The 14,060-nt window shown below is 38.0% G+C and overlaps 1 protein-coding gene across 1 annotated transcript in view; it reads right to left on the reverse strand.

Annotated features, from left to right (window-relative positions):
- The window catches only part of akap6 (A kinase (PRKA) anchor protein 6), a 121,803-nt gene extending 108,099 nt beyond the window's left edge, over positions 1 to 13,704 (reverse strand). Inside the window, exons 1-2 of the mRNA XM_079457969.1 lie at positions 13,684 to 13,704; positions 2,823 to 3,202 (exon numbers count right to left, since the gene is read on the reverse strand). Of these exons, the coding sequence (XP_079314095.1) occupies positions 2,823 to 3,158 (336 nt within the window). The 5' untranslated portion in view covers positions 3,159 to 3,202; positions 13,684 to 13,704. The remainder of the gene's footprint in view (positions 1 to 2,822; positions 3,203 to 13,683) is intronic.
- Positions 13,705 to 14,060: the final 356 nt, after the last annotated feature.

Below are 14,060 nucleotides of genomic sequence, written 5' to 3' on the forward strand. Positions count from 1 at the left end.
AAAAAATCCAGAAATCCAAGTTTTTTGTGCAGTCCAAACTGCAGTTGTTTTGATTTAAGCCATAATAACTCAAAAATATAGCTAACTAACACAATAAAAACATGATAACAATAAAAAAATGATTTAGAAAAAGGAGTTATCTCATTTTGGAACCAAACTCTTCATATTTATATATATGTATATATAAACACATACTGCCATTAACTTGCAATAGAGAAGTACTTACAAATCACGTTTTTGTATGTGTATATAAAACCTCTCACAAAGCATTTCAAAGTACAAATTGTCACTGAAGTCTGTACACACGACAAGAAATACTTGATGATGGCTGAAACGTGTATTATTCTGGTATTGTATTAATAGCCATGGTCCTAGAAAATTATTTTTTTTCAAGAAAGCGAGGGATTTCGGTTGCACAATATAGTCACATAGTGTTGAGATTTAATAATGACACAGAATTCAGAATGCATGTCGGTGATGTGGGCGCTGGGCTCTCTGGCCTCTCTTATCCTCGAACTGATGTGTGCTGTGTCCAGACTGACTCATTGTCTGCTGATACTGGACACAAAGAGTTCAGTCACGCTCAGAAAGTTCCTTTGCAGCGACAATACAAAGCAGCAACAGACAGAGATTTAATACAAGTCTGTAAGAAGCAGAAAAAACAAGGTCAACCAACCAAAGCCCAACTGTAAAAGCACACAGAACAAACATGCTCTATGAGGAAAAAAGAGCTTGAATTGTGGCTTATGAAAAACAAAGACAACAAATAAACTATGATTAGACAGAAGTCCCATATTTGTTATGATCACACTTTACTTTGTTACTATGAAGACGTGACAATGGCAGTAATAACAATGCCACCCTGCAAGCATAGATTTTTGCCTTGCAAGGTAAGAAGCAGGCATATTCACTGACTGTAAAGCCTGTGATACCAGAGACTGTGTTATTTAAAATAAACAGAAGTCGACAAATGCAACATCAGACAGGAAGAGGAAATTAATGAGGTGTTTAGAAATGAGCAATCGTGTCACGTTCCTCAGGCAGACACACATGAATCACATTCATAATGTTCAGAATCCACCAAAAAGGATCTGTGGCGTAACTGTGGTTTCATTTTCGCCTTTCACTGCCTGAAATGTTTAAATACTTCTATATAAATATACCTCTCTATAATATATGTAGCTTATTTGTGCCCAGATTTGTGTTTGCTGGAAAAAATCAGACTTCTTGTAATGATGTTTATCGATAAGTGATGAGTTCATGATAAGATCAATACGTCCTCGAAACACTCATAAAGCATGCATGCTGGGACTCGATAAACTACAAGCCAAGGAAAGAATACGACTGAAAAGCAATGATTCATAACGCCAAACAAGTACAAAAAAGGCCGCCTGCGAGTGCAATGTGTGTACGTGATAAAAAACATCCAGCAAGCCATAAAATAACTGAAAATACACAATCATTCATAGGAATCCAGTAAGTCACTGAATAATGGATCCGCTTTCAATCCAATAAAGACGGAAATCACTAAAGACCTTTCATTGTTTTAAAGATTGTCCACATCTCTCTAGAAGTCTCATTTTGTGTTAATTCAAATGCCATACCTGCTTAAAAGCATGTGGTATGGTGTGATTCTCAATCTTTCTCATGAAATTAAGTTTAAGGGGTCTTTAAGGGGTCATAATATGTGTTTCTCTGTGTCTTTGGTGTGTTATAAGTTGCCCGTGCATGTACTGTACGTAAAATTGTAAATATTAAAGTGTCGGCACAAAAGATGAGTTCTTTCTAAAAGTGAATGCTCAGACAGACCTGCCTGAAAGACAGCGTTTTGAACCCCTGAATCGTGTGTACACATTGCATTACATCTAAAACAAACTGTAATATTCGTTTTATGACCGATTTATTACTCGGGTCATTCGAATGCTTGATTCTGATTGGCCAGTCGCGACATTACAAGGGCAACCCCTCAAAACGAATAACACCCTGTAACCCGGATGCTGCAAATCATTTTGAGAGGGGCAGTTTAATATTACACAAAAATGTCTTTTAATAACATACATGATATTTTATTAACAAATGATTAAACCAATTTGCCTGTTCGTGAGGTTTGAACGTCGTTTCTTACTTTAAAAAAAAGGTCTGCATTCTGTAAAAATTAGCTAATCAAATATTTCAAATTCACATTTTATGTCCAGATTGTAGCTGTGTAATAAGCGGGATTATGCACGATAACAACCGGCTACCTGTATTATCCCTTACTTATAAAAAAAGTATTTAACTAAACTTCTTCAGTTTCTTTATTTTACATATTTTTTAATCTTAGTATGCAAATCAAACATCTTGATTTATGCAACCAAAAACGAGAAGATCAGAACTGGCATTAGCATAGTCATCAATCACTTGTGACATGTCAAAGGTCACATGTTGTAGCCTCCCAGAACCGCTCTTCTCAGCAATAGTAAACACAAAATAAAAAAAATATGTCAAACTCTTCTAAATATCTAAGATAAGTAAACATTTAACACTAACAAGTCTTTAACTTTACTGAAAAACACAATCATATTAGTAAGTAGGATTTACCCTCCTAAAGCAGTTTGAAGCAAAGAATGCTGGGAATTGGAAATCCTTCTCGACCAAATGTGTTGAATTAACGTCTTAAACGTCTTTTTGTCTGCCTGTGAAACAACTTTCTGTCCTGATGATGTCCAGAACACTACACGTGCCTACATGCTTGTTGGACATCCTGATCCAGAAACGTTATTATTCCTCATAAATGGCTACAGGGCGATAAACGTGTGTCATACAGTATACAATCCTCTTACCTTGAGCTGTACCAGGTGCACATCCACATGTCTATTGGTGCTGTCTTGCTGCACAGAATGCGTGAGGTCTCTTACTCGTTCCGTCGTGGCCCTCAGCCATGTCTCTATCTCCGGCAGGTGGAGCACGACCTTCCAGTCAGCCCCTGTGTGGAGAGGTGGGGGCTTCTGGTACCTGCGGTGAGGATCTTGTTTCTGGGTCGTTCCATCACCGCTTACACCAGCCCCACACAGTTCCGGGTCATCGTGTTTATCCGGGTCATTTTCGAGGGTGGGGGTCACAGAAGTGATCATGGGGGAAGAAGCCTCAGTGGCCATCGGCGATGCGGCGATGCTCATGATGAAACACGGCGTGGTCCTGAGGATGGAGATGTTTGGATTGGCTGAGACAGAAAGAAAGGAAAGAAAACAAAAGAGGATGAGATACAGAAGACAGAAACCACAATTAATGACAAAAGATATGCCACATTATGTTTAATGCCAGAAAGCCAGACAGGTAACTTGGGAGGAAAATTGGATGGCAGTCACTATCATGGTCTGTTGGCCCCGTAAATTGGCCATCAAGGAGATTTTGTTCACAGAGATATCAGAATAGTTTTTAAATTTAAAGAAAAGTATTGTTGCGTGTACATGAGTCCCAACCACAGACATAACCACACAGATATTTATGAAAAAAAATCAAATAGCAAAGCCTTTAATAAGCAAAGCCTCTTTAATCCTCTAGTATTTGTCTATATTTACCAAGAAAAGCCCAGCTGCTAGCAAGCTGCAAATGTTAAATGAAGGTCATTACATTTACAACCCTTCATGATCATATGCATCCATTCAAAAGCTGAATATGATATATCTGCACTATAATGAGACATCATGAGAAATGTACTTCGTCGACGCTGTTTCCACTAACTCCACCGATTCACTCTAAAGAACCTTTTCGATTTACAGTACAACAAAACAGATACTGAACCATGATACTGACCAATAGCCAGTAATTTCCTAAAATACCCGAAAGTGTCCGTTTAATAGAATCCCTGACACAAACTACATTATTTACTGTAACATGGACGTGATTAATAAATGATGCAGTCATCTCTAGACATATAACATCATAAAAACCGTGTCCAGGATCAGCATCTGAGGTCATTTTCACGTCACACAAAGACCTGGGATGGTAACACACGAGTTTAAATGTGAACTGTGATGTTCATTTCGAGGTCTTCTCATCAGTATTGAATATCTAGACCGCTGCTGCAGGGAAACCAGCGATTGGAAATCAATATCTCGAATGATCTTGTGTGTGACTGTGTGTGTGTCCGGTTCATGCGCTGTTACAGCAGTATGTCACGCACTCGCTCCCACCGATGATAAAACTGCAATAAGACAATGAATTATTCAGCTTTTATGACTTCATGCCATTTGCCGGTAATTGACGTGCTAAAGCTGGAATGAAGCAGTGTAAACGGATTCACTAGGTGACATTAAACATGACAGGGTAGAGAGCGAATCTGCTCAAATGTGTTTGCAATTCTGTCCGAACAGATACATCTGCATCACAATAACATACAAGCGAGCATCGCATGTGCACAGGCTTACATGTGATTAGCATATCACGTGAATGTGTAATATATTGAAAACATGACATTTGGATTTGCTATGTGTCAACGTGTTTCACCGCAAGCTGGTTATATGTGTTTCCTGAAACCGATTCACAAAGCAGTGGTGGATCTACTACAGTATATTCCCTGATAGCACAATCCGTCTGCCTTACGTCTATTTGACATCTGCATTTACATCTGCAAGACATCTACAATACATAGTTCGCTCATCTGCAATGCGTCTCGGAGATGTCTGCTGTCAGACGTCATATAGACCTCCAGAAGATGTCTGTAAGATGTTTATGATTTCGAATGGATGTAAAGCAGCTCTTTCTAAGATGTTTAGCGGATGTTTTTACGCAGCAGATGTTTCCAGATCTTTAGCAGACGTGTTACAAACATTAAAATATATAAATGGATCTTAAAAAAATCTTTAAAAAACCTAGGATAGCATTTGGGGTGAAATACTTTACGTCCTAAATTTATTTTTGTTGTAAATATGTTTGACAAGATTGTTACTCTGAATTATATTTTAGTTAAAATGTATATTTATTCAACGCAATTAAATAAAACAGAAAACGTTAAACTTCATTTTTTTAACAGCAAAAACTTAAAGCAGTTTTACACTTATTGTTTTTATGCTTAAACCTTTTTTGTCTTTGCCCAATTTATTTCAACCAACTTCATCTGGATGGACAGGATACCAAATTGCATCTAAATCATGTGCAGTATATTTTTTTGAATAAGTCATAACAGCTGTAGAGAAAAAAACATATCGAGCCACGAAACTGATGTGTTCAGACAGTAAATCGTGAAAGGCCTTTGACAGTGACGGCATTGTTTTCACACTCAAAGTGTCAGTGAAAACAAATAAATAGACAGTATAACACTGAGCAGAATGGCCAGCATCTGTGTGATGCTGTTTGAACGTCAAGTCTAACTACACCAGATGCTCAATAAACACCATCAGTTCTGCTGATGACATCACAAGAGCACCTGAAATGAGCAGAATTAGACACAAAATAAAATCATACTTTACATTACACAGCGCTTTTGCATAACATACAGCCTGTTTTATACTAAAACACTATGAGAAACTGCAAGATGCTAAGGAAGTCATTTATTGGTTAAACTTTGGTGTTTTAAAAACATGAATGGCATCTAAAATAAATTACTCATCCTGTTGTCTTTACAAACCAATGTCACTTTCTTCATTCTGCAGAACAAAAATATATTTTGAAGAATGTAGGTTACATTTCTCAAAATATATTTTGTGTTTCAAGAAACAAAGAGTCCTTACGCTGAATAATGAAACAAGTTCTGTAGAGAAGCAATAATTCAAAAGTTATATTCATATAATATAATATACATTTGCTTAAAGGTAATGTGACAAAAAATAACACACAAAATTATTCTTGCAAATCACATTTTACAAAACATGGGCAATGCATATTCTTATTTTGGTATGTCACAGAAAGGGTTTAACTCCTTTTACTCACAGAGTTTATTCACCAAGGACAATCTGCATCCAGCTGAGCTGGCATCTCTCCGCTTTATCACACTGTGTGTATTTCATGTCGAGCTCTGGTTTGCATAAATGACTGGACTACAATCAATACAGACATGTACAGCAGCCGGGGGTAAATAAGGCTGTACGAGTGGACTTCAATCTCTGCAGAGTGCCGCTTTAGTAATCCCATAACCCCGCATTAAACCTTCTAACTGCATTTAAAACCTATTTCCAGTCAGCCTGTGAATCACCATGACTTGCACCATTTGAGTAATTGCAGGGCTGTTCCATACGAGAGAAAGAGAGAGGCCCCATCTACACCCCATGAGGACACCCCATGAGACTTCTCCTGTCCGTCTATTCAACACGGTGCTCAGATTTGTTATCGTGCAGTTAAACATCAAAACATTAAAATGATTTAAGCTATGCCATAGAGATGATTTAGTTGTGCTTCAAACTATGCATCCACAAAAACACCACGACCCGGTTTCACAGACAAGGCTTTGCTTAAGCCAGGACTATGCCTTGGTTAAATATAGGCTATGTAAGTCGCTTTTATTAAAATGCCTTAGATAATAACATTATAGGTGTGCATTTTGAGACAAAACAATGGGACTGATATATTTTAAGATATATCAGGGCAATCTATGGTCGGTAAAGACAGCTCAAATTTGCATTTTAGTCTGGGACTAGCCCTAAGCCTTGTCTGTTAAACCAGGCACAACAGTGTTATGGTAATTCTGAGCGCAAAGACACAACGATGCATACAGATGACCTCTCAAAGAAACCAAAAAACACTTATGGTTACATTCAATTGTTTGAAGATGCCGTCAGTCTGTCAAGTCAATTCAAGTCAGCTTTATTTATTTAGCACGTTTTACAATATTCTTTGTTACAAAGCAGCTGTACAAGAAAACATTGACTATAAGAAAAACATATAAGGTTATGCAAGTCAAATCACAGGTCAAATATCAGACAGACTATAAATTCCAAAATGCAGTGTTAATGAAATAAGACTATAAAATTCTAGCAGCCCCCCGGCCAGGCAAACAGTGCAAAACAGTCTGTAAACGGTGTCGAGGAACCAAAAACTCCATTGGAGGAGAAAAAACCTCAGAGGGAAACCAGGCCTAACCAGGGGATTCCAGATCCCCTCAGGCAAAAACTGCAGCCTCTGCACAAGCTCGACAGTGCGCGCACAACAAGGCAAAATAAAAAAGTTAGATTTAAAATTATCATTAATAAAGTTTTGTAGAGTCGCCATGTCCTTCGTCCAGCTTTATCATCACAGCATTTGTCAGGTCTAGGTATGGATTGCGCCCTGCCCGCTCCGGTAACCTTGGACTGCGTCCTGCCCGCTCTAGTAACCTTGGCACAATGAGACAAGACTGGCTGAGAGTAGAGTACTGTTCTGCACTCTTTGATGCAACAAATGCATCAGTTGTTATTGGAAGTGTTCCTGGTTCCGGTTGAGCTAACTAGTGCAGCCTAGATCTTTGAAATATATATATTATGATAGTGTAGTGTATGCAAGATTAAAAAGATGCGTCTTTAGTCTAGATTTAAACTGACAGAGTGTCTGCCTCCCGGACAGTGCAGGGAAGACTGTTCCAAAGTTTAGGCGCTAGATAGGAAAAGGATCTGCCGCCTGCACTTGATTTTGAAATTCTAGGTATTACCAACTGACCTGACGCCTGAGAGCGTAGTGCACGTGATGGACTGTAATACACGAGAAGTTCACTCAAGTAGTGAGGAGCTAAACCATGCAAGGCTTTATAGCAAGATTTTAAAGTTAATGCTGTTGAGAGAGTTATTGTCTTAAGACAAATTTTGTTCCTATTTTTCTATATTTACCGGTTTTGACGGTAACAACTTGATTTTTGTGACCCAAACTTCACTTCAAGTAGACCTCCGCAAAGAATCAATAAATGTTGTGTAGTTTTAATTGAGCTGAATACAATTAATATAAAAAATAAAATTTTAATATCAATTAAATATAAAATAAATTGTTATATAGTAACCAAACACAGATCTGAAGTTCATTGATTTTTTAAACAAATTACAATTTAAACAAAACAAAAAAGTAAATCTGAGAAACTCAAATTTTCTATTAGAATTCACCAAAAATATGAAGGGAATATTAAAATATAATTTGTTGATAAAATACTTATTTATTTTCATTAAATAAACTTAAACAATACAAGTGAATTTAATAGAGATTTTTATATCAACTCAAAAAAAAATTTTTTACAAATTTTTAAAGTTTTATTTTTGTGATATTAACTAACCGACTGGATTCTTTTTTTTAAGTAACAAGAATAAGAAATAAGTGTGGGCACTTTTGACTTAACCTTAGCAACATCCACATGCCAATGGCCTGGCAACCCCCCAGAACACACAAGCATCACGGCAGGGACTTCTGAAATGTACCAAACACTCCAATATGCTCTTACTGCATTTCAACAATTGTCTCATGTTTCGATTTTTGCTGAGAAATTTTAGAGGCAACACGAGACAACGTTGATACTTCAATGAAACATTACAGGGAACCCGATGCATGAAAGAGCAACCTCTGAGTAATGCAGAATGAGCAATCGGTGTGAGACATGCTTCACTTATAGTGTAGGTACAAGGTGAGAGAGAGACAGAGAGAGAGAGAGAGAGAGATGTTTGAACCACCTTCTCAAATGTCCTTTACACCTTTCAAGACAAATGAAGCTAGACATGGAATAAATGATATTTTTGAGATAGAAAATCTTTCTCCCATCGCACCGTGACACCAGTGTCTGTTTGACTGGCACACTGGGATTGTTCAAGCGATGTGAACACAAACTTTACTTTTATTCAGCTTAAACGTCTAGAATTACTGAGCTTTTGTACATGCCAGAACGAAGTAATACTGTGTCATGGGCATACAATGTAAATCTTAATAACCGTGTTACAGCTGCAGAAAAAAATACATCATAAAGAAGCTTTATTATGCATTTGAAAATCCAATTATACCATTTAACCACTTAGGCTCACTTAAGTACCATCTAAGAACAGAAGCAGTAGTTCTCCATCATTAGAGTTCCTCTTTTAATATACATCGCTTCTTTAGAGCTGTAATGTATCAGTCAGGAGCATTTAAGTTACTTAACAAAGGTTAAGATGACATTTGCATTTTCTTAAGAAGTTAAAGGTGTTTGCACCTCCCACCACATTTCTAGAGATGCTTTGCGATTCCTAGTGTTGTTGTGTGGTTGCCAATGTGTTCTCCATGATAACCTGTGATACGTGCTTTTATTATTAGCACCAGATGTAAATTGTGAATCAAATAGTTTTAGGCAGGTAACAGGGTACATCTTAATAAGCAGCATCGGTAATAAAAAAACTGTCCACGGGAATGATTGAACAAAAGTAAATGACACCAAATCTGAACTCATTACCCTTCATTCTCATAATGGGAGAATCTATGCCGAGCTTTAAAACAAAAGCCGTAACGGTCGTCTGAAAACATGACTCAAGAATGGACTATACTTTAACGTGACTTCATGTTGTTTCTATTTTGTTGTCATACGCTTCCTGAAGTCCTGTACAGTAAATCATCAAAATGCACGCTCTTAAAAAGGTGCTTCAAAAGGTTATTTGATGCCATAGAGGAACCTTCTGGTTCCACAAATATTATACAGATTATAAAAAGGTAAGAAAGAGATGTTTCTTTAAACATCCTTTGACCGAATAGTTATTTGTGGAACCAACAATGGTGCTTTTATGGACCGCTGTGAGGAACCTTTTAAGCACCATTATTTTAAGTTTAAATCCAATATCTGCACGGACCGACAATTGCACAGCAATTTATGACCAATGAAACAACGAGCTCATGACATCAGGTCAAATCACAGACCAGCAGCCACATCTGTGAAGGATCCGATGAACTTCAATAATTCATTATACTGATGCAATGACCTCGCCATTTTAGAGATAGGATGGAGGAATGTGTGTTGTGTAATTCATTGGGTTTATCACACTTCACATCAAAGAATCCAAAAGAAAATAATAATAATAATAACATATTTGTTTCTTTAACAATAACTGTATTGTGGTAATAAATTACATTATTTATTCTACAAAAACATGTTTCTTTCCTTTTTCTCACATAATGAATTCAAAATATAAAATTATCAAAATTATAAACAAATTATGAGCCTATAATTAAGTAAGCCACATTTAAAACATGTAAGACTGTTGAAAGACAGTAAAAAAAAAGTGGGGACAATCACAGCATCATCAAATAATTGTGAAGAAATCTTGAAAGAGGTCATGTTTACAAGAAGCATAAAGCAATATCCCATGTGATTCGGTCAGCGTTTAATTCATAAATTGAAGAACCGTGAGCTATAGTGTAAAAACTACTGCATCTCTGCACTCACACAACATTAAAAAACAACATTTACGCTTCATAACCACCATAAGGTAACAAAAAACAAACAAAAGAGAACACAAGAAAAACCAAGAACAACTACATACAGCCGTCATAATCCTACATAATTAAATATTCAAGATTATGAATACTCCCTTAACTCCCAAAATGTGCAGATATTTTTTATATTACACATTACATAGAGAATACATGAAAGCTTTTATATTTATTTAGTTAAATACAAAAATAAAAAGAGCATAATCTAAAAACTTCAAACTATCTGACCTTTACTAGAATTTTCTCGTTTACTGTATAGTTACAAACTCAGATCTTTCAAGTCCCTGTGAACCGGAAGTTGCGATTGTTTTTACTTCCGTATTCTGATACATTTCCAAGTGAAAAGGAATTTCAAATGAGACATTTTGTGGGTGTGGTTTGCGTTTTTCACTGCGAATTGATTGGATGTCTAAAAACACCCGTTGCATTTTTAAATGAAACTGGCAGCAGACTCACAGTTGAAGGGGAGGAGTTAACGGATGCTCCGCCCAAGCTGTCTAATTTGCGTCATTTGAGATGAATAGCAATTTCAGGACGGAAGTGCATATTAATTGAAGAATATGAGGGCACATGAATTTAAAAAAAGAAAATGACCCACATTGATAAGTCTTTACTATAAACGCTGGAATATTTCATAAAAAAATTGTATTCGTCATTTTTTATTTCACTGGGACTTTAACCAAAAAAACGATACTAATGTTGTCAGATTGCAATATTGAAGGAAACACACGTTTTTGACGAAGTGACATGAAATGTGCTCTTGATTGAAGTGTGTTGTGTCAAAGCATGAAGCCAGACTTGGTCTTAATAACACAATAATGTTTTTGGAACTGTCCATCATCTCTACCCAACATTTTTTCACTGTGTCTGATCAATATGTTGTTAACCCCTAACCTTCGAACATCAATGGGATCAAAGTTCAGGGTCGTTTATTCTGCAAGTTCATTACTACTGCTACCATGGCAACATGACCCTTCTGAACCCCATGAAGGAAAAACAGAATTTTTAAGCCATTTTATCACAATCAACCTATGTTATGGCAGCTCATGCTAACCTCATATACATATATATGATATTTAATCATATACCGTGCGTTGGATTAGTCAAGAAGTGCCTGGAAGGCTGTCGCCACACCCTGGGTCTTAATGTTAGATGACAGCTGCCCTCATTATGTGTAAATGATGACAGAAGCAAACGGAAACCATAGAGAGACGGGCCGACTGCACTCCGAGATCGAATGGAAGATTAACTGAGACGTGATATCCCCATCACAGAGCTAGAGAAGGAAAGGCCAACAGCATCAAAGGAACTGTGGTTCGCGTCAGGCGTAAATTGTGTTTGAGTTCGGCTTTTAAATTGCTCATTTTATTGCTTGTTCCATTTGTTGGGTAGTAGTACAGACATGCTAAACTAGACAACATTTCAGCATGCTACTAAAGGCCATGATCTGTGCCCTCAGCTCTCCGAAATTAAAATCTCACCCTAACACTGCGACAGCAAGCGATCCGGGTCACATAGGCGCCGTCACAACATGCTTAAAGAGCACTTTTCAAGCAAATGGCGCGACAAAAGCAGACAGCTACGAGCACATTCCGCCTCTGTTATAAACAGGGGTCAGTTCTTGTTGAAAAGAGGGGTCTGTTCCCCATCCAAACCCCTGCTTTTCACACAGACCAGCATCTTAAACACAAACCCTCATCACCATAATAAATCCACCATCTCATGGGAGAGGGAGGGGCAGACAACACATGATTCGCTTTCAAAACCCAGTGGCGTAGAGGCCGTGCGAGCACAATATAAGCTGTATATAAGCAAGCATGCAGTAAAATGCAGCAACTGATGGAGTAGATTTGCTATGAGGGATGTGCAAAGTGGTCCGTATTGCCTGGTCCAGATGTGATTCGTCAACTGTGCTAAATCCATCGACATTCAATATGTGAGACCAGTTTACAATACGGTTCCATTTGTTTACATTAGTTAACTACGTTAGTTAAAGGTATAGTTCATCCAAAAATGAGTTTTAGCCCCTATTGACTTTTCTCAAAATATCATACAAGTTTTGAATGACATGAGGACAAATGAATGATGCCAGAATGTTTCTTTTTAGGTGAACTTTCCCTTTAATAAACTAACAAGAAACTATACAATTGCAGCATTTATTAATCTTAGCTTCGGCGTATATGAATACCTTTTTTTCAAATGTTAAATCTCTTTCCATGAGCTAACATTAACATTAACAAATATGAACTAATGGTAGTAAAAGGAACCTTGCTGTAATGCGTTACCCAGTTTTGTTTGTGTTTACAGTCATTTCCAATAGTCTAAACCACAATAAAACCTTGGATTCAAAAACAAATTGAAAAGAGAAAACATTATGAAAAAATAATGGAAGATCAATGGATGAACTGCATGTTGGGAAAATCAGAAATGTGAATATTCTAAAGCAAACTTTTCATTTTCATCCTGATAATATGATTTGCAAACAACCCAAGTGATGTTTTCACAAGTGGTCTCAGACTTTTGTAGCCCACTGTTAATTGTGCGTACCGTCATATGATAACCCCCCGATATAGCATGCTCACTCTGCCCTTTATTTCCTCGTTCACCAGCCAACTCACCAGGCCAATGAATTCTGATTTTAAGCCTGCAGTGCATCACCACCACACCTTGGCACACGTGCTCGCTTCCTCCTCTGTATTTCTGAGCATCGGTCCTACAACATCATTCAAACTAAGCAGGGCAGGGTGTACGCTTGGGCCCAAGGTGATGATGAGGCAGCGTCTAAAGAACCATGACCAAGCAACGACACAGGCGTGTCCGCTGGACGACAACATACACAGAGAACCGCTCATAAACCTGCAAAACCCACGTCCCCCACCCTGCAGCGCAAAAAGGACAAACGGGACAAGCAACACAAACGTGCTTAACACGAACAGAATCGCAGGGGTGTTGAAAGACAACAGCAGGCCACACTTCCGTGTGAGGTGGGTGAAGAATACAAACTCACTCACACACACACTGCTGTCCTTGTAGACAGAATACTGAATCCCCCACCCATAAGGCTTTTATGTAAACATTCAACCACCCCTATGGATGCTATTTGTGACTGCAGCTGGTCCATCCTATCCAGGCCATTTCAACAAAGCAACGTGCCATACCAATCCTCCCATAATGCCATAAATCTCCATCAGCTGGAGTAAAACCTTCGGCTAATACCAGAGCTATTTTAATTCTAACCTGGCTTTTCTATAGAAGCATCCAGCAGCAGCTCACAACAGCAAAAGACAAGAGCCGGGTACTTACCATAACACTACTCCATTTTCCTTATAGTGCGGTGTGTGTGTGAGGGAGGTGCCTGCTGTACTGCAGCCCTCGCTGGACGGATGCTGATGATGTAGCTCCTTTGAGGAGAGCAGCCCAGTTACCTTGGAAACTGTGAAGTGATGGAGTGGCCGTGTTGTGCTGTGATTGGCTGGAAAGGGGTGGTGCTCCCTCCGTGTGGTCCCTGGGGGCGGGGCTACAAATAAGAAGAGATGAATCGGAACTGTGAAACTAGAGATGCAACACATCTGAGAGAGTGATGTCCAAACGCAAATAAACACACGTTTGAACACACAATGTATGGTATGAGAGATCAGAAATAATATATGAAGTATGTGAAGAATGTACCCGAGACACGT

This window comes from Barbatula barbatula (assembly GCF_947034865.1).
Source record: "Barbatula barbatula genome assembly, chromosome: 6".
In the NCBI taxonomy this organism is placed as follows: Eukaryota; Metazoa; Chordata; class Actinopteri; order Cypriniformes; family Nemacheilidae; genus Barbatula; species Barbatula barbatula.